This window comes from Penaeus vannamei, chromosome 13 (genome assembly GCF_042767895.1).
Source record: "Penaeus vannamei isolate JL-2024 chromosome 13, ASM4276789v1, whole genome shotgun sequence".
Lineage (NCBI taxonomy): Eukaryota > Metazoa > Arthropoda > Malacostraca > Decapoda > Penaeidae > Penaeus > Penaeus vannamei.
In genome coordinates, this window is record NC_091561.1 from 3,794,783 (window position 1) to 3,817,282 (window position 22,500).

The 22,500-nt window shown below is 35.2% G+C and overlaps 2 protein-coding genes across 58 annotated transcripts in view; one reads left to right on the forward strand and one right to left on the reverse strand.

Annotated features, from left to right (window-relative positions):
• LOC113802432 (fap1 adhesin-like) overlaps nt 1-18,359 on the forward strand; it is a 94,059-nt gene extending 75,700 nt beyond the window's left edge. For 29 of the 50 annotated variants that reach the window (XM_070128654.1, XM_070128651.1, XM_070128655.1 and 26 more), the window contains 11 exons: nt 158-311; nt 675-849; nt 1,798-1,905; nt 2,222-2,417; nt 2,650-2,759; nt 3,599-3,865; nt 6,197-6,353; nt 6,597-6,790; nt 9,753-9,992; nt 13,530-13,654; nt 13,826-18,359. In XM_070128654.1, the coding sequence (XP_069984755.1) occupies nt 158-311; nt 675-849; nt 1,798-1,905; nt 2,222-2,417; nt 2,650-2,759; nt 3,599-3,865; nt 6,197-6,353; nt 6,597-6,790; nt 9,753-9,992; nt 13,530-13,654; nt 13,826-13,988 (1,889 nt within the window). In that variant the 3' untranslated portion in view covers nt 13,989-18,359. Of the gene's footprint in view, nt 1-157; nt 312-674; nt 850-1,797; nt 1,906-2,221; nt 2,418-2,649; nt 2,760-3,598; nt 3,866-6,196; nt 6,354-6,596; nt 6,791-9,752; nt 9,993-11,404; nt 12,862-13,529; nt 13,655-13,825 lie in introns of those variants that run through there. The other 21 variants (XM_070128674.1, XM_070128702.1, XM_070128701.1 and 18 more) reach the window with 19 other exon arrangements.
• The window catches only part of LOC113802431 (troponin T, cardiac muscle), a 22,346-nt gene continuing 18,098 nt past the window's right edge, over nt 18,253-22,500 (reverse strand). For all 8 annotated transcript variants that reach the window (XM_070128712.1, XM_070128711.1, XM_070128713.1 and 5 more), the window contains exons 4-5: nt 20,221-20,345; nt 18,253-20,043 (exon numbers count right to left, since the gene is read on the reverse strand). In XM_070128712.1, coding sequence (XP_069984813.1) covers nt 19,902-20,043; nt 20,221-20,345 — 267 coding nt within the window. In that variant the 3' untranslated portion in view covers nt 18,253-19,901. The remainder of the gene's footprint in view (nt 20,044-20,220; nt 20,346-22,500) is intronic.

Below are 22,500 nucleotides of genomic sequence, written 5' to 3' on the forward strand. Positions count from 1 at the left end.
AATGAGGCATAATCCATATCCCCAACTAAACACTTTCCCAATCCTTGTTCAGTTACAAAAATAGATTTCCACATTTCCATTTTTTCCTCCCCACCCGTTTAATGATTTTATCCCATCGTTTCGTAAAATAAATTCGTCTCGTCTTCTTCCCTTGCAGCCACCGACAGGCCCGACTATGGCCTCGAGGAGCTGTCCACAGCGAACGTCCGACAGAAGTTCGCCATGTTCGAGCAGGCGGCCCAGGAGGACGAGCTGCAGGCCGACCCCGCCCAGATCAGGAGGTCCAACTCCCTGCTCAACAGGGCAGCCAGGCAAGTCCATCCAGATGCGTCGTGTTGGGTTTATCATTGCCATACCTGCCATGGTTGGGTAGTTTCATTTTATCGTGCTTTATTATGTAGTTCTAGTTTGTGATTGTTAGGTGACCAGCGTGATCGGGGAAGTTATTAGTAACCTGATTAATACTTGATTAATCATATTGTTCTGACTTTTCAAATGGTATATAGGGCGGAAAGAGGTATTATCTTCGTTATAGCTTGTGTGGTTTGTACTTTCAACATCACAGGTATTATTTTGTATTATTGTTAAGGATGGGAATAAAGGGGTCAAGCAGAAGTAAGAGTAGTCGAAATAATCGCCTAAATAGTAATTTTTGTTGTTCTTGGTCCTGACAGATTCATGTATGGCGAGGACGACGACTACGGCATTGAGAACTCAGAGCTGGGCGACTACGAGGAAGACGAGGAGGACGAGGACGAGGACCAGGAGGAGGCGGGAGAAGGAGAGGAAGGCGAGGACGGAGACCCAGACGCCGTCAAGACCAAGAAGAAGAAGAAGATCACCCGCCCGGTGAGTGTGGCTTCCTGGCGCGGGTTTCTGGGCCTCGGGGGAAAGGGAGTGGGGCCGCGGGGATGCACTCTGGCACACGCGCATTCATACGCAGCTCTATAGTTATACATAATCACGATATATACACATACAAACATACAAAAACGCATACATATACACTTGACACACACACACACACACACACACACACACACACACACACACACACACACACACAAACACACACACACACACACACACACACACACACACACACACACATGCACACATACGCACACATGCACACACATGCACACACACACACACATGCACACACATACATATGCACACACACACATATGCATACCCACACATGCATACCCACACATGCACACCCACACATGCCCACCCACACGTGCACACACATGCACACCCACACACATGCACACACGCACATGCACACACGCACATGCACACACACACATATGCACACAGACACACATGCACACACACACACATACAAACACACGCACACGCACACACATGCAAACTCACACACACACATGCAAACTCACACACACACATGCAAACACACACACACATGCAAACACACACATGCAAACACACACACATGCAAACTCACACACACACATGCAAACACACACACACATGCAAACACACACACACATGCAAACACACACACACACACACACACACACACACACACACACACACACACACACACACACACACACACACACACACACACACACACACACACACACACACACATGAACAAAGATACTTACACAATTGCACACACGCACAAAGCTAATATGTTCATAGACACATGCTTTTGAAATTGTAAGCCAGTCTCAAAAATTCATATGGTTTCTAGTGCTTAACTAATTGGGATTCTTGTAGTTTTTTGCTTATTAATGGGAGGCTTTTCCTTGCGGTTGCTTGCAGGTGAGCTTTGCTGGGATGGAAGATCTCAAGAGACAGAGAAACCGCCGAGACGAGATGAGGAAGAGGCGCAATCAGGAATTGTCGCAGTTCCGTCAGATGCTGTGTGCTGTAAGAAGCATTTTCATATTCAGTGGAGAATAAAAAAATGGCATTTTAGTGAAATTATAGCTCAGTGCAATTATATGTATGACACAGAACATTTTTTATGTATTATAAATAAATTCCATTTTCTAAGTCACCATAGGTACAGTGTTTTTCATTATTATTATTATTATTATCATAATTGTTATTATTATTATTGTTATTGTTATTGTTATTGTTATTATCATTATCATTGTTAATTTAATTCTAAATTGGTTCAATTTTCCCCCCATTTTTCCAAATTCTCAGTCAGCATTAGTGACATTCCTTTTGCCTTTCCTAGGGTAAGAACATTTCCACAAGGGAAATGTTTGAGTCTGGAAGCCTGGATGGCCAGAATGACAAAAACAAGCGGCCAGAGCAAATCAACATTGAAGGTCGTCCCGCCACAAAGAACCTGAGGGAAAGATTCGAGAAGGGAGAGCTTGGTGGTAGCCTTGACGACCAGAAAGAAGTTGATGAAGTTTTCCGGAACAGTGGTAAGGTTTTCATTTATAGTTTCTCATTACTTATGAATAGATTTATGTTTCATGTAACAGGTGCTGTTGGTCAGGGTTTTTTAGGGTTCTTCTTGTTCGTCTTCTTCATTTGATACTTGCCTGTACCATTTTTGATACACATAAGTGAAATGCATCCATATTGTGCACTCAAAAAATGCTTCTAATATTTTGCAATTGGTCATCAAGGATTTCACTTTTGCCCCATCAACAGAGACAGCCAGCAAGGCTCGTAACCTGTTCAAGCAGATGGAATCAGGAGAAGGCCAGGAGAATGATGAGCGAGCTACCGCAAAGCCTCGTGAAAACAGGTTATCAAAAGAGGTAAGTGTGATTTCCCTTTTTCTTTACCATGGGACTTATGATAGCCATATTGCAAGCATGAATTAGATGATTTTAAATATTGTGCTCTATTTAGATGAATACAGATTCTCTTTGCTCTTTGTACTATGAATTTTCCATTATCTTCAGTTTTCCCAACTATAATTTTGGATTGCAGTACATTCATTTTGTGAATCAGAACAAGAGATCAGTTTTAGTTATCTCTGGGATTGTGTAAGCTGAAAGCTACTTTTGAAAGTTTATGAATTGATTAAGCCATTCCCTTTTGGATGAAGTTGAGAATTTGTTTAAATGAAGTTAAATGGAATTAATGATAGTGTAGCTGACTCTAGCCATATATTTTTAGGCATACACATATATATATACGTACAGTGGTGTGTATGTATATGTTCTATGTGTATGCAGTTTAACATGCATGTATAAATGTGTAATATATTCTAATAGAAAATCTTATAATTAATATACTGACTCTTCTCTCTCTGTAGCAAATATTTTTGTACAGACTGTGTGTCTCTCTTTGAAATCACATATTAATTATGTTGAATGTTATTCTACAGCAAGGATGTGAGTTCAGAAGATCCAGAAGAAACCACTACTTCAAGATATTTTTCTAGATCCTTTGCTTTCTGTCTTCCTTCTGTATTTCTTACATAGACCTCTAACTATACACTTGTCTTGCCTGGCAATCTTGTAGCAGCTTAATACATTAGCATAGAAGTACTTTGTTTAAAATCTCCCCGCAAAGCACACACACACAAACCGGAAGAAAAAGTGAGAACATTTGATAGATATGACCGGACAGTGTTGCTGGTGTTTTGCAGGGCAGGCGCATTCGAAATCTCACTTCGCAGGTCGGAGATGGAGCGAATGGCGATGGAGAAGAAGAGGGACTTGAAAGTTCAAATATTTTGGACCGCTTTAAATTCTTTGCAACCTATGAGGAACGTGTCAAAGAACAGGAGAGGAAGAAGAAAAAAGTATTCCGCATCACCCCACCTCGTGATGGAGCCCAGGTTGATGAAGAGCTCTTAAAGGCCCATATGCCTAAACGTTGCATGGCAATTAATTGTCCGGTGTGCAGGCTTCGGGTAATTTGCTGTGGTCACCGAGTTTTTTTATCATCCGAACCCAGAATTTCCCGATTCCCCATGCCCATTGTAGCTTGTAGAAGTGTCTTGTTTTGTGTTGTGTTTGTGAAATATAGTACCTATCACTGGTACATGTTTCCTGTTTCTGTAACTCTGGATATATTCAGTGTTTAGAAGTGTCACAGCCAGCCTACCCCATAATTAGAAGAAAGTGATCACTCTGTCTAATATCTTCATGTTAAATTCTCAGTGTTTAGAGTTTAAATATTGCTTTCTAGTATATATTTTTCATCTAAAGATTTTCATATATGTAAAGCAATAAATCCTAATATATGTTTTTAACTGAAACCATTTCCATCAATAATGAGATGAATTGTCTGCCTTCACTGTTGCACTAACATGTGTCATTAGATCCTTTTGGCATCCTGAATCAGTGACCTGCCAGGTTAGCATGCTGATTTTTGGGTATGTCTCTGCACTGTCAATAGCCAGTGCAAAAATGTGCTAGATATAATGTCTCTTTCTTAGATGATCTGGGTCCATTTTGACAAATGTTGAAAATGTTATGAACAATTGTGAATAACTTCGCATTGCAAGATATTATTTATCTTAGGTTGCAAAGTTATTCATGTCTATTTGTACCATTTTCTGCATAAGTCCCTTTGATATTATGGGAATCATGGGAAACTACTTATACATGCACCTATATTTTTTGCATTACCGTTACCTTTTAAACTATGGGAAAAATGTAAATTCCAAAATGTATAGATATTCCCCATAAAGTAGGCTTATTCCCAAGATATAACTGTTTATATATTATCATCCAGGGAAAATATTGATTACGGTGGTGGCGACTGGACATTTTTATGACTACAGGACTGTCAGGAAACCTTGCCTTTCTCTTCTCATTAAGGAGGTAAATTTTTTTGCCACTCCAAGAGATTTTAACAGCAAACAAGAAACAGTCTGGAGACGTTTATTGAAACCTGAAACCTTTTTGGAAGATGGAGTCAGGACCAGCTAGTCTTTAGAACGACCAATGAGAATTGCCTAAACTCCTGCATAAAATAAGATGCTTAAATTACCCCTTTTTTTTAGTCTGTCTTACAGAGTGAGTAACAAAGACTTTGCAGTTCTTGCCATTACAGTTGTTCATATGCTAGCTGAAATAATACTAAGAGTTTTCTTTGTGCGCATTAATAAGTTTGTTCTTTGTGGAGAGATTGTGTAGATAATGGATATAGAAATGCATGGCAATTAGGGTTGTTGGTGGCATTAGAAACTGAGCATTTTTTGTTCCCTCAGAACTCAAACAATGTTTCAGGTGATGTGCTTAGAAATGTATCTAACCATGTAAATATAGTTTTCATAGATTTTCGTGATAGTGACGTGACTGATGTATTCTTATTCAAGATATTGCCTGATATTTTCTTCGGACTGGTTTTGGGCTTTTTCACGTTTTTTCTCCTATACCTTCTTTTTTTCATTACTATCATCTGTATGTGTATGCAGCAGTTATTTATTATATTCTTTATGTTCAGTATTCTTATATTTTTTTGTTTTGTTTTGTTTTGTTTTTCCTTCCCACCCTTTTGACCCTTTTTGTTTTATTGATTATTAATCATCTGTTCTTCATCTCCTGCCCACTTCTGTTTTGTATCCCTTACATAGTTTTGTTAAGTGCTTTTCTTTTTGTGCTGAAATTTAAATGTATTTTTCCTCATCCTTTGGTATATTATCCTCTGCCTTTCGCCTTATGTGTGATTAACAGTGTGTAGCCTAAAGTGACGAGAAGACGTTTATGACGTTTTTGATTTGTTTTTACATACATATGAAGGTAACACCTAAAACATAATAAGCAGTTATTTACTTTCAGAAACTACTGGGCCAAACATTTCTCTTATATCTGAATGTGTCAGTAGTGTGAGACAAGTCACTTAGAGAAATGTAGTGCCAGGAAGCATAAGAAATACATTTTGCCTTGCATAGTAAAGTGAATGAGAAATACATCTGTTCTGGCAGGTTGCTGTTTATTAAGTGTTTTTGCCAGACTGACTTTGCCTTTATTCATAACCTTATTCTCACATCCTCAGTTTCTATTAATAGTTGACTTCCCTTCCAGTAGAACTACTAATTACCACATAGACTATTTTTATTCCAGAACATTACCCCATTGATGTTGATCCCTGTTAACCATAGTAACATTTTTTCTTATAATATCCTATTTTCCTGTTCACTTTCCTGGCCTGTGCCTTTCCTTTCCTTCATTACATACTAGGAAATAAAAGAAACGTCCAAACATTTGATAACTCATCATATGTATTTCCCCAGGGCTGTGATGATGAGGAAGTGGCCGACTTCTACGGACGTGATCCTAATCTTGTCAAGTACACTGACAACCTAGAGGAACCATTAGATTGTCGCAAGACCAAAAGTGTGCTTGCCATGTTCAGGAAAATGGAAATGCAAGAGGATGACGATGCCAAAGGTACTTTTTCTTTTTATTATTTTGTCTAATGTAAAATCTGGAAGGATTTGGTGTTTTGTAGGTGATATAGCACATGTAATTCAACACATTTCACAACCAGTTAGATTAAACTTGACGTAGGCGTAGCCTTTAAAAGGTCATGCAGCTATAGTTATTAATAGATATAATGGTTATGAAATGCTAATGCAAGACTGATGTTTAGCTGCATTGTTGAACTCCTATTCATGGTAACCTCATTACCAGGCCCGCGACCACTGAAGCGCTTCACGCCACCACCAGAGGGTGAATATGATGATTCAGATGACGAAGAGTATTCTGATGAAGAGTACTCGGATGAAGAGGATGAAGAAGATGATGATGAAGATGAGGAGGAGGAGTCTGATGATGATGATGAGAGACCTAGGAAACCAAAGTACAAGGATGAAATCTTAGAGATGGTAAGATGTAATTTTTTACCATTACTTTCTGTGGTAGGGTGACAAAGGAAGTGTAAATGATTGATGCTACAACAGTTTATTATCTTTATATTAGATTTTCATATTTTTTGTTTTTATTAGCAAAAAGCAAGGAAAAAGAAGGTAAGTAAGATCAGGTTGTTGTGGAAATAGATGGAAGGTGATTCAACTTTTGCTGAACCCTTTATGGATGGGTCCCATAATGTTACATGCACATCAATCAGCTGCCATTTTGTCTACAAGTATCCCACCTCATTTTGTTTTAAGGCAAAACCTAACTTCATAAGATATAGATTTTAAAAGAAATCAGCTCACTTGCGGGTATTGTATGGGTGCTTATAGCCCATCCATGAGGGGTCAATTTTTCTTTAAATTATATTGCAGTGCTTACTTATAAATGTGTATTTTTTACTTTATATAGATTGGTAGATATCATTACAGTGTTCAGATCAGAACCACAATTCACTATTTTGTTGCTTTGGCCCAAATATACACACATACATTGTAATAAGTTGCTGTCAAATTATTTTATGGTCAGTACTTATGAATCAAATTCTGCTTTATTATGAATATTTTCATACGCTAGTGCAGTCCAACTATGAGACATTGGGACACAGTATTTCTTTATATTACTGATGTTTGACATTTTCTTTTGCTCTTTAGTACATAAAGCCACTAACGTTTTTCTTCTACTGCCATCCAGAAAACTTGTAGAATTGTATCTTTTCACAGTTTGCCAAGTTTTGTTTTGAAACTTTTGGGGCTAGACCTCTTGTTTCCAATAGCACTAATAAACTTAAGAATTCTCCCACTGAGGAAAAGATGAGAATCACCCTTCATAAGTGGCCTACAAGCATCTTTCCTTTTTATGAACAGCTTCTTGAATGTTTTGTATCTTATCTTGACAGAGATATATAGGTTTGTGGAGTTTGATTCTGATGATGCCATGTAGTGACACACCATTAGTTCAGATATATAAAACAACAGGACCTTATACTGATAAAAAGTACTGATGTGATTTTTCTGTCACCGGTACAGCTGGTAGGTGATCCAGTGAGGGGTAGGTGTGGTACTGCTAGTGTGGTGACCCAATTCTCAATGCTTCTGCTAGGCTGTCATTACTCAGACTCACCCTTTTGTAGTAATGTGGATGTATTCAATATCATAAAAAAGGCCTCTCTGTTGTCTGCTCCCTTTCTCTCTGGTAACAATGTAGATGGCAGTGACGCACTGATGTTCCCCTTTTTTTATATTAACTTGTATTTCCTTATATTAATGTTTATAAATGGATATTCAGTTCATATTGTCAACAACTTGCTTCTAGTTGGCATAAGAAGTAGCTGAGTTAGAGCTGGCCTTCAGAATATTGGGTGATATAAGAGTTTGTGAGATTTCCACAAAATGCTCCCTGCCATTATATCCATAAACATATTTTTTTTACCCTAAGGCTATCAATGCCTTTACCTTGAAGCATGTACACACCATACCAAAATTATCCATATTTACATGAAAATTTATCTCATACTGCATTTATTTGAATTTTTTTATTTTGAATGTAATAATTGTGCTTTATTTCCCAGTTGATTATTATTGTTTTATGCTAAACCACACACTGAAACCTCCTAAAGAAATCCCATTTTTTAATGTTAGACTTGCATTTGAAATTAAATCATGATACTGAATATACTTAGGTTTTCTATTTCATCATCATTTACAGGTTTGATAAGAAAGGTTAGATTGATAAACAAATTCACATCACTGTATGAAATGTTTGTTTACTTTATTGAGTTAGCTTTAAGCTCATACATAGTCTTCTAGACTTCTTATTAAGTGCTGGTGATTGTGTGCCAGATTCAACTCAGAGTGTACTTGCCGTCATTGAGTATGTTATTAGCAAACATCTCATTTTAGGAGGTTTTATTGTGCATAAGAAAAATTTAAGTTACGAGTTATAAAATAGCAGAGATACGACTCTCAGTGTTCATCCTCTATTTAAGTTATCTTTCTCGAGGAGATCTTGAAGTATCAGAGTGTTTGTAGATGTCTTGAAATGCTTATGAATATAATAGAACTAATAGATTTTGTAAAAAATATCTTTTACAATTGTCAGAATTTTTTCTTTATCTTTTTATAGGCAAGAAATAATTCATGCAAATACTATCATAATGACAAGTATCATTGTATGATGATAGCTGGTGTCAGTAACAGGAATATGCACACTCAGATTTTCTGTGAACTCATGAAATACTTCAAGAATCTCTCAAAATTCATTTTATTTTTAAGCTGAATTGTTTATATCTTTATTTAAGAAACTACTAATGATTACGTCCTTCCTCCCTCCTCCTCCCTCCCCCGTCCTCCCCTATCATCCTCCCCTTTCCTGGTCTTCCTCCTTATCACTTGCTTATTTGCTGATCTGCTGCAACATCTAATCGTACCTACCTGTCTGCATGTTGTCTACTGTGAATGTCTCCAAATGCATCTGTGTTCTGTGATCTTGTCATGCACTGGTGCCAACCTGAATTCCAATATGTTGCTGCTAAATTTATTGTAAATTTTACAATGAATCATTGCTTACTTACCATTATGTGTCTCTTCTGTTGATTGTCTATTTTCTCTGGATCATTTTTTTCTCTATTATTTTTCTGATATTTTTTGTGTTCATGTCATGCATGGTACTTTTGTTCACATTTTCTATTTTTCTAATGTAAAATTCTTTAATCTTTTTTATACACATGGTATTTTCCTCTACTAACAACTTTCACTTTCCACAAACATTACATTTTGTTGCTTCAATATTGTCACTGGGTAAACTGGTTTATTAAATCTGGTTAAAAATCCCTTAATATCTTTGGTAATGCACTTGCTGCTTCACGCATATATTTGTGCATGCACACGTGGTGGCCGCTGCTGCTGCTGCTGCTGCTTCTTTGCTGCTATACAGGCTAAATCCTCACAGAGTGCCAGAAAAGCAGCTTCGCTGCGAGCCAAATTCGAGCGGTGGGAGTCAGAGGTTGAGCACAACAACGAGTACAACCGCAATGAAAGGAACGAAGATGACGAAGAGTGTATGCCGTCCATTGACACCGCCCGCAACCTCCGTGCCATGTTTGAGAACAAGGCCCAGGAGGCAAGCCGGCCGGTCGTAAGCAGTCAACCCAAGTTGAAGGTCAACAGATTTGTGGTAAGTGCAAATATCTGATTTTCTTTCATGTTCTTTAAGGACTCAGAGAAAAAAACACAAACTAGTTTCTATTACTGATGCTTTCATACTGGTGATGTATCTTTCTATGAACATATCATGTAAGAGCATATGTTGCAATAATGTACTAGTTTCACTTATGTTGGAATACAGAAACTAGTAGTAAAAACAAACTTCTTTATTGGTATTAGTCTACATTGAATGACAAATTTCTCTGTATTTCTTTAGATATATATCTTTTGTGCCTTCTCAGTAGGTTAGATTGATTGTATATTAGGAAATTGTGTGTAAGATTGTGATGTATAGATATAACATGTTATATGTAAAAAAGGCAAAAGGTTGATAGAGGAAAAGACTTTGAAGTTTAACATGGTAACTAGTATCAAATATTTAAAAAAATAGTAGTATCATATAGACCAGGTGAAGGTAGTATTGTAGCATTCATTATACATTTGTATTGATTAGTGTAACCTTAAAGCAGTATCATTGCATGTTTTGTGTACCATCCCATATCCTTTGGATATTAACAAGAACAATGCCCAGGAGTTCTCCCCTTGCAAAAGCATACAAGGAAACTTTTGAAGTATAAACAGAGAAAATTTTACCTGTACATCTGGAAATCGCATTGAGATCTGGACATTCTCTTCCTTAAAGGGAATTATTGGATTGCACTCAGCATGAAACTGAAAAAGAGCATGACACTACAGAAACATAATCTGAACAAAAATACACAAGTGATTGGTAACTTCCCAAATTATAGATAATTTGTACAATATACAGTTGAAAAGAAATGTGCTTATGTATGATGATATTTAAGGATCAGCCATATACATATTTCTAGATACCAAAATCCAGAACATATTTGTATCATATAAAGACGTCAGGAGGACTACTAAATGGCAGTAATCATTAACAGTGTCTGTAAACCTTCAGAAGACATAAAGGCTACACCCAAGAATGACATGGTGATGATAGCCAGATGTAAGGATGAATGTCTCATCTACACACTGTGAGCTTTGCAGACTGTGGAATCAATTGCATTTCCTTGACAGCATCTCTAACAATAGTGCATGTAGCTGCTAAAGCTCTCTTATGAAATAAGGGAGAAAGAGAAGAGCTTCATGACTTGGCTTTGTATTCAGACAAACTACAGTCTTCTTCAAGAAGTCAAGAGGAGGAACATAACAAAAAATTCACCACACAAAAGACATTTCAAATGGATTAACAGCATCAATTGAATGACGTGATGTAGCAGCAGTGTTTTGAATGGTGCATGCTTGTAGCATCATTTCATATCAGTATGGACTAACTCCTACTTTAAGTTTGAATTGAAGTGTGCACTACATCATTTTTTTGTTTTTTCCCTCTTTGTGGCAATGTTCACCCTGCAACAGGAGAAATGATAACAGAACAGCTTATGGATGGACACAACTAACCACAGACTTGAGTTATGGCATTGTGGCTGACTGTCCACTTCCCTCCACCAGTGAGACTTGCCACGACGCCTGCAACCCCAGTCATCCGTCATCGTTCATTCAGCAGTTGTGCACATCACTTCCTTTCTTCAAACCACATGGACTGCCACGTTCAGAAACTCTGCTCCAGCTTGATTCCAATATGCAAGGTTTACACCTCATTAGTAACTCCATAAAAACAGCAGATATCGTTCTGTTGTCTCTCATTGTTAATCATGTGGCCCTTCAAGTTAACATGTTTGAAATCAGGAAACCAAGAATGTTTCATAAATGACTGGGGATAGAGTGATTGCCTTTTATATGACATTTTTTTCCAAATACAGTATGTCTTTCTTGTGTTGTATTTAAATGTTTTATTATGTATTATACTTCCATGGAAGATGTTTTTTCTTCTAAGTCAGTAAATCCCATGTTACTGCTTATTATGAAAATAACATCAGTTATTTCCTTTACCTTCATTTGTCATGAAAGATGTTTGGTATTACCTTGTAGATGCTTGTTTCCCGAAGATATATATCAGAAGTGTGAGCTTTCTTTATTCAACCACAGCTTGCAAATTTTAGGATTATGACTGTGCTCTCATACTCTAAGAGAATCAAAGGTAAAGAGTAGAGTAATCCTTATTCTTAGAGTAAAATGGCATTTTTTCTAATTTGGTGCTTAAAGAGGGTATGCGTATAATCTTCTAAAAAATTGTAGGTGCTAAAAACATAAAGAACAGATGATGCTTTGTTTTACTTGATGAAATAAGTGCAGCCTGAATAGTATATGCAGTTAATATATTTTTTAGTTCTCAGCATCTTTTTATGCAATGAATGTTACCAGGAAAACGTATTACTATTGTGTGTGGACTACAGCTTGTACAGGAAGTTTTTTTCTGGTATACAGTATATAAGTAATTCCCTCCTTTTCTGTATAGGTAATGCAGCAAGTAACCAATCAGCATACATAAATGAATCTGCTGCTTATAGATATAATTAGCAATGCCCTTGTATTCCCATAAATATTAATCACTCATACAAGTAAGGCGAGTGACTGTCAAATTTACTGTATATGAAGTTTTACCTTCCTTATGTATGGCATCTTCACTCACTCTACATGTCCTCAGAATGCTTGAAGCTTTTTGGAGTATAATATTTAGATGATTTGTATCATATTTTTTAGATTTCACTGATAGATTTTTTTTTTCTTTTTTTTTTTTGTAAGATGCAGTTTCAGCACTGTAAACTAAAATGATAATGCTGTCAGAACTCACAATTGTATAAAGAATTGTGTCATTTAAAACAGCGCACAATTGAGGTACTTTATGTTATTATTATTATTTTATGTAGTTTTTAACTTTGTATCAAAATTGATTAATAAATTGATATATTAAATGAATCTGTATGTACCTCCTTGTAATTATGAGTCAACATATTTCCAAGCAATTATATTGATAGGTAAGTCATAAAGTGCAAATGTTTCAGTGTGATGTAATGCATTTATATTTATACTAATATAGTGTACAGTCATTTACTCATTGTCTGATGCCTATATTTAATGTGGTATTTGTTTGTGAACTAACGAAATGTCCATTTTTTATTATTACTTTGGTAAAGCTTATGAGTTTCAAAATGTTGTACTGTTGAAACTAACCAACTGTTGATTTTTTTTTTATATACTGATTTTTTGTACTTATTTGGTGTGTTACAAGGGAAAACAGGTATTTGTAGAGAATATCTTCCACCAACTGTAATTCATAATTGACCTCTGTATAGGAATACTTGCCAAATACGTAATGTTAGAGACACTTTAGTCACTAATCATATCCGTAGTGAAAAAAATTGGTGGTACTGCATGCTTTAGTTTGACATGGATTTTGTGTGTAGGTATTATATCCCAACTGAAGACATTTGACTTTAAGCAATGGTATACATTTTAATAATTTTGGATTGAATTGTGCATTCTCTTAATTTTATCATTTAGAGATGACACATAATGAGAAGTAAAGAAAGTATATTACTAAGCTTTCTACCAGGTTATTCAAATTAATAATTATTTTCAGGGTGGTGGGGGAGACAAGTGTCTGTCATGTGACCGCACTGTGTATGCAATGGAGAGACTGGAAGTTGCTGGTCGTGTACTACATAAGAATTGCTTCAAATGCTGCAAATGTAGTACAAAACTCAGGTAATGTCTTTTTTCTTGATGCCATGAAGTATTTGCAACATTTGCCTATACTGCAGAAGTAAATTTCTTTCATTCACAAAATGAGATTTGTATTAAGAACTATGTTTTATGTACTGTAAACCTGTTTGTATCATTTCTTATATTTTACCATATGTTTTTTGTTTCTTCCAGCATGAATTCATTCTCCATAGGCGGTGAGGACATATACTGCATGACACACTATAAACAGGCTTTCACAGAAAAAGGAACATATGATGTATTTACACCTAACAAAGGGAAGTGGACAAGAAAAATTGAAGCAACAAGTTCAGAATTGGCAAAGAGTCAAGAATAGGAAAAAACGTTTTTAGACTATTGTAGATACAATATTCTGTAAATCAACAAATGGCAAAGTGCCATATGACTTCACACCTCATCAGTGAAAAGATGGCAGACTGAGATCATTAATATCTTGAGTTCTTATCATTGGTGGATAATGACAAAGATCTTGAATGATAGTCATTTTATAAATCTTGTATATGTAAGACTACATGACCTGAACTGTGAAATTTCTGTTCTGTTTTGTTTTAGAAATATATATATATATATATATATTGTTCTTCCTAACCACATTTCTCAGATCCAGTATTTGTCATCCATTCACTGATTGGGAGGATTTAAACTAAAAGATATTTTGGTACAGCTAACAGCATGCCATCAACAAATCTCATACCACAAGTCCCAAGGTACTCTGCGAAGTACATTCTCCCCTATTGTGCCACCAGTAGATCTGGCGATGACCATTGTGGGTGTCAGGGCTGAGTTGAAGTTGTGTCTCGGCACTTGTTCAGCAAGTTTTCCGGAGAAAGCCTTCACTCAGCAACAAGAAAGCCTGACCAATATTTTCTGTAAAAATATTGATTATTCAGCACTTTGTGTGTAGCCATATCATATCCGATAAAAGTATTATATTCATTATGGTCACTTCATGGTTCGATGCCACATAAGAATTAGACTAGTCATAGCACTTTATCACAGTAAAATATAGGTTATAGTGTAAATTCAACAAAACACTTTATAAGAGTTATAAGACCCAAAGAATTGTGTCTCAACAGGCTCATGGGAGTTTTACTTCTCTTTTATAGCCTTCTAATTTTTTGGGACTCCCTGGTTTAGCACAGTGAATGTTGTAAGCTTTTCTGCCAACTGAGACCTACCAATAATAGTTTCAGTGGCACTTGGTTCCTCTCAGATGGCACAAATTATTCTTATTTCTGTGATTTTATGAAAGCTTGATTTATCAATGATATTTTCATTACTGCAGATTTTATTGTTTTGTTTATTTTACCTTGTGATTCAAATATTGAGGACCATTGAATTCGGTTTAGTATTTTTGTTTTAATGAGGGATTTTTGACTGTCCACTTATTCAAACCAAAAACCAAACTGAAGGTATTTATTTGTATTGCAAGTGGGCTCTGTGACCTCATCAGTTCTGTTTTTAGTAAAGAAATCAAACTTCAGAGATTTTTTTTGTTTTGTAAAGCCCCCTCCTGTGTTTATGATTTTAGATATAAAAACATTTTCCAGTTGAGTAACAGGCATTACACTTAAGCATGCCCACAGGAAATGAACTAGAATAGGTTTCTAAAATGATTTGGTTTTACCTCTGTATTAGTAAGCCCCTTTTTGGTAAAGGCAAGCAATGTGTCTTCTTTTGGACTTTTGGTTTAGGCAGTGAGAGACAGAGTAGATACCCCTTCATACCTTAGACCATGGACAGGACCCTTTTGGTCCCGAGCCGTGAACACCACTACTGTACCATGGTGGCCCCCAAAATAGATTTCTTATTTATAAAACTAAATTAAGGTTTTCAAGTTATAAGACAGAATATTCTTCATAGTTGGGGTCTGCACAAGTTTTCATTTCATTTGTATCATCTATTGAAGTTGTCCATGTAGTACTGTACAAGTCCGATAAATTTTGGCTTTTGTGTTACCATTTTCTCTTTTCATGCAGTGAATTATTTTACGTAACAGTTAATTGAGGTCGCAGAAACCATCTCTGTTTTAGTTATAGAGATTCAATAATTGAATATAACTGTAAGAAAGCATTTACATGTTACTGTTTAACATTTCTCCATAGACAAATGATTGTTTGAAAATATTATTCATAATTTATATCAATTTTAGTATAGATTGTAGATATGTAGATAAGAGTAAAAATCTTTGGCTTAGTGCATATAGCTGCACCATTTCTCATGTGATGTCCCAATTCTAGTGAAAGGGAGAAACTTCAAAAGATTAAAGGAGAGAACCATGACTCCTCTTCACTTCGTGGTACAGTTCGAGCCAGTTCAGTTTATTTCTCTCTTCATTTTTCCCCCTTTATTTAGAATAACATTTAATTTGGAATATGGTAAAAATGATATTCAGTCCAGAACAAAACTGTCTGAGGATATTTCTTGTTCCTTTTTCTGATTACCACTTCTGTTTTAGTAAGTCTGATAAAGGAAATTTCATAGTTGAATGATAATAGATATTATAGCAAATTTCTCGTGTTATGCACAGGGAAGTAAGCACCAATGGAATAAAACACTGTTATACCAGAAACAAAAAAAGAAGCTTAATATAACCCATGTTAGCATATATTAGTGGCAAAAGGAAGTGCCAGATTGATGGTGATCTTTTTATCAATATATTCTCTTTTTAAGAAGTAAAAGACTTTCATTTGTCACTTCCATGGAATGATAGCCAGAAATATTATAAACTGTAATATATTTCCTTGATATTTTAAATTGATAAGAATGGACTTTGTTAATGCTTCCCATAAAATACTTTTTATGTTACTGACCTTTAAGTTGCTAAAAACATATTGTACTTCTTCAGAACTTTAGCAGTTTATTTTTTATGTGCCATAGGAAAAGGTATTAGGTGGTTTGAAAGTAATAGAGATTTGACAATTTTGATTTCATAGAACTACATACATCTTTTGAAGTTTGATGCTATTATAAGCTGGACATATGCTCTTATGCCTGATTACAGCTTAATCCACATCAATGAAAGCTGATGAAGTGCCAGTTTCAGCATTTGAATAACACCTCATTGTTGGATTTTTTTATGACTGCTTTGGGAAAGATGTGAAGTGTTTTAACAATAATGTTCAGAAGAAAATGAGACAAATGTTTTAGGCAACCAATTCATTTCACCTGCTTTACGTGTTTCATAATACATTGGTGGTCACTCCAAAGATGCACAGAGGGAAGAAAAGGGGAAGCTAGCCAGTTTTGAGAGTGCTGTGAGTTCATGCAGTTAACAAAAATGTAGTACTCATGTTTTGAATGTATATTGATTACCAGTGTTGCATTTTATCTTCATTAAGGCATAAATGAAGCTTAGGAATCTACCCCTACGGAAGACCCAATAGTAAGAAAACGAAAATTTGTTGTCAGTTTGATAAAAACTATGAATCCTGCCAGCCTTACCTGTGTATCAGTGTAGTGTATAATACTAGTTTATACATATCTCATTTATAGTATTTAAAATATTTACCACACAAGCAAATATTACTGATATTATTATTATTATTATTATATACATAATGTAAAGTTATGAAATAATAAAATAATAATAATGATGATAATAATAATAATAGCTAGTATACACATGGCTGTGATAAACAAGAAATGAAACCCTTCCCAAAAAATGATGAAAGATTGATTATAAAAAAAATATATATAAATGATGCACCTATTACATTTGTCTTATTCTAAAATCAAATTTGCATAGTATTAATTACTGCCATAACCCTGATTCCATGCATATGATGTCATAGATGACTGTGCTGACACAAATAGGTATGATGTATAATGTTATATATGTGTTTGTTAAGATCCAATTAATATCTTCATTGAGGATATTCTATGGTTCATTGCTTTTTAATCTTTCCCCATGAAGCGGAGTGTTTGAGGACTGGTAACCTAAGAACCATCACATATCTATAATAGAAATCAGTAAATAATTAAATTTGAATTTTTCTCCCCTAAACGCGTTACAATTCAATATTTGGTGTATGCAAAGGCTCACAAAGGTATTTAGGCTAAACTCTGTACCAGTAAGTAGTTGTTATCGAAAATACTGGAACTCTTACTTTCTTGATCTTTCTGTTCTGTATATTAAACAGTCAATATTAGATCACAGCCAGAATACCATTTTAATGCACAAGACATGTAACTGGAGAACTAGTAATTGTAGTGCTTTGCAGCTTGTTCACTGCTGAGTGGTTGAAATATAGGAGTGTGAGCCTTGTATTAAATGCACTTAAGTATTTTTTTGACTTCAGTAGCTCCTGGTAAAGTTAGACCTGAGCCATATTTCCCTTATCAGGAAAGCTGATATTCTCATTTTCATGTACTTATACCACCATCAGGGCAAAAAAGAAGGTGCAAAGTATTGCCTTGTGGTACACCGTCTGAGTTTGCTGTAGTAATGATTCTGAATCTGTCTCCATTCACTTATATCTTCTCTTTGCAGATAATCTGCCTCATTATTACTTTTTTCAAGTGTAGCTACACATGAACATCTCAAAAATCTAAAATCATACATAATAAAGATAATGCAATAATTTTTTGTATTTATTTTATAGCTTTCATACATATAATCATAAATAATTGTGGCTAAATGTAGTTGTGGCTCACCTTTATCTACAAGTAAAAAGATCTACAGTAATACCAACATTTTCATTATCCTCTCTTTGGTTTACGAATATATATTTGGATACCTTTAATGTAATTGTATCTTAAATATAATTATAAAATTGATATCCAAATTATTGGATATTCTTTGATCATGAAAGTCTATACCTGTTCTTTATACAGTAAGAAGTACGTACATGTACATACAATAAGTACTGTGATATGAAAGTGTTATGAACAAGTACATTTAATTTTGATGAAAAAATATATACATATGTACTTACAATTCAAGTTTTATAAATACATGAAACCTAAAAAGGCCATTCAGTGTATATATATCAAGTAGTATTCTTATTTCAAAAACATCAAAAAGTATTACTTAGTAGGTAAATTGGAGATTAGAATTACAAGAACACTCTTAAAGCTGATCACAAAACAATATGGCATATATTGTTGACTCATTCCATTGAAGTAGACTAAATATTTTGAAAACCAAAATGGGGTTAAGAATTCAAAATTGGTATTAAATCTTGGTTATCACAAAAAAGCTTATTATCACACAGAAAACAACTCACTCTTTTTCTGAGAAAAAAAAATATTCCAAGGCCATATCAAAGGTCTGAGATGCTCCATAATCTATCTTTGGACAGAATATTGTAATGTGTACATGACATATTCTATACACACATCTTAAAAATGGAGATCATGGCCAAAGCATACACTGTTGGGCCAAGTTACTTCTAGAGCCAGATTAATCAAAGAATGTGAATATCAAACTGACCACATTATTATCAAAAGGTAAAAAATAAAATCAGTCTTTTCAAAATGAGACAATTCTTTCAATTAAAGACAATGAAATGAAGTGTTCTTGACATAAAGACACTTTATACACTTTTCCTCTTAGGAGAAATTGTATTTTTACAAAAAAAAATATTACAACAAATTAGTTAAAATTAAAATCGAAGCAAATAAATATGACTATGTCTAATTGTATAGTTTAAAGGATATCCATAGCATAACATTAAACAGACAATCATTTTATCATCATTGTCATTGTCCTAATGTAATATTTCTAAAGTGATGTTCAACATAAACATAATATATTGTACAAATTCAAGAATCATATTTCCTGTATGTCATGGCAAAAATTTAAAACAACAAAAGCACAAAATTTATTACATTAGGATTAGGACATAATCATGTAGTAGAAGGGGTCTAACTTTTGCATGTCAGTCATGCAAAGCAGTAAACATCTATTTTCCAGGTCATTAAAAAAAATTCTCTCGAAAAAATATACAAAAATGGAGCATGTGAAGTGCTAAGGCACAGAAATGGAGGCTTTCACAGGATTGTTGTGTTTCAGGAAATTACAGATGCAGATATTTCTATATTACATTATCATTTACAAAAATAAAGTAAAAGTAGTTCCGATTTCTGCTCTCATTTTCTCTAAAATACTGCCTTCAGATTTGCTGGAAAACTTAGTCGCCATAAACACTCAGAGTCTGAAGAATTACATTGCTCAACCTGTGGATGCTGTGAATGTGGTCCCCAACTATACATTAACACTTCCACGTCATTGCTGGGCTTTTGCCTCCCATTTCCCTTTGCAGGGATTGTTAGGAGTGAACACATCGTAGGTCCCCTTCTCCCTGAAGGCCTGCTTGTAGTGGGTCATGCAATACAGATCGTCGCCGCCGATGGAGAATCTGCCAACACTGGAAAAAAATATATTAAACATCACCTGTTTCTCACTAAATATTTTGTTTCTAATTAATGAATACCCAAAGATATATTTAGCATGTTTGTTCATACTGGATATGGAACCATGAAGAATGAAGAACAGATTTTTCTTCGCAACTACAGTTTTTAAAAAAAGGAGTTTTATATCTCACCTTAGTTGCGAGTTACATTTGCAGCACCGGAAGCACGTCTTATGCATTACACGCCCAGCCACTTCTAACTTTTCCATAGCGTACACAGTGCGGGTACACTGTGAACATTTCTCGATGTTGCCACCCTGAAGCAGAGAGAAATACTTTAGGACCTCTTTCAAAAGTAACAGTAAGTTTCTCAATGTTTTTTTGCTAAGAAACTGAAAGAAAACACGAAAAATCAAAGGCAGCTTATGTTAATAATAACTGACATATAATTAAGTGTGCAAAACTAAACAGTTTCTTTAAATTATCACCATTCTACATCGCGGCAATGAAAAACGCTAAAGTCAAGAATGACACAAGTACGTATATAAATAAATAAAAAGAAGAAGCGTGTCAGTGTTTGCTATAGAAGTGACGTGTCAGAAGAGTATTGAACAGGGGGGTCATTTTAGCGATTTCTTGGGGGGTATGGTTGGCGAGCGAAGGGAGCGCAATCGGTTTCTGGGTTGCTGCGAGCCTCCCAAAGATTTTTCTTAATGTTCTACGAGCACATATAAGCTAGGACTAGAGCTATAAAGGTGTAATTTAGGGGAAAATGGGAGTGTGATACTTCGGGGGGGGGGGGGTTAAGCCAGACCTTGAGGGGGTCAATCAGTCTTGGGGGGGGGGGCAATTGCTTCCCTCCCCTAGCATCCTGGTATCAAATGCCAAAACTTTACAGCGAATCTGCCGACTCCAACACTGGTGCATGTTTTGGGGCTGACTATAAATACCACAGTGTCTCTACACGGTAGCCAAGAGTGGTGAATATGTGGACAAAAGTTGAATGAACAGTCGGGGTAATATTAGACTTCAACAGGTGGGAGACGATTGTAGAATCCCTTTGTTTTTTTTACGGGATGCTACGAGACCGCTAAAAACAGTGAAGACACAAAAATAGTTAACCACAAGCTCCAGTGACAAAAACTGACAATTATTACAATAATCTAATGCAATCGGCAAATATAACACATTCATAACAGTAAGGATAGCACTATTGTCAACCAACGACGTTTCGAGTAAGACCTCTTTTTGACAGCAATGAGATAATGACCGGTTACTGAAATATATCATGAACAGGGCTGGCAGTGATACAAAATAATACTAATAATAATAATAATAATAATAATAAGAAGAAGAAGAAGAAGAATGACAATAATACTAACAATAATGATGATGATAATAATAATGATAATGATAATGATAATAATAATAATAATAATAATAATAATAATAATAATAATAATAATAATAATAATAATAATAATAATAATAATAATAATAATATAAAAAATAATAATGACAATAACAATAATAATAATGATAATGATAATAATAAGAAGAAGAAGAGGAGCAATAATATTGATACTATTACTAATAATAACGATAATAAATACTGACAAATCTAATCGAAAAAAAAAACAGAATACCCAAGAAAACGTGCCGCTTTTAATGTAAAACTGAAATCCAATTTGATCAGCAGCAGCTTGGAAACCGACTCAAAGATAGAGCCGGAAGACGTTAGCAAAATAGTGCTATACGAATTTAAGCTCAACAATTCCAAGGATCCTCCCAGGCGCTCACTCACATTCCCTATATTAGTAGCTATATTAGTATATATTAGCTAGAGGACTTAGTAACTAAACCCATTTACATCTTATTAGCACGTAAAAGTATGATTGAGAAAGCTGATTGATGGAAACGGGATTGCTTAGATAATATTGAATAAAAAATACATCTGCAGTTGATTTCATAAAGTTAAATTTAAACTTAAAATAAGTCAGTAATCTATACGAGAGACTTGGTGTACAGGGGGGGGGGGGGTGATTAAGTTTATAAGATATCTAATGCGGAGGAAAAGCGAACATGAACTTGCAGAAATTAAATGTTATTCGAGGCTTAAAAAAGTGAGTCACCGCTAAATTTGAATATCGATTAAATTTTACGATAATCGATGAGGCTTGGACATTTTTCCTATCCACTTATAAAAAACGCTTAAACAAAGGTCGAGGCTAAATAAAAACACCCATTAGACCTGTGCGTGTGTGCAGTGTACACGAGAAGCAAATAAAAGCTGGGCAAAAAAGAGAAATGGAGTTGCAATATAGGAATTTGCGGTCTTCGGATGCCACCTGTGAAACAAAACAGCCGTGAGCGGGAGACGGAGATAAAACAGGTGTGGGAAGGGAAAATGCAATAAACCAAGGGAAAAGCATAAACAGAATAGAGAAACTGCAATTTAAGTCTGGCTCTTTC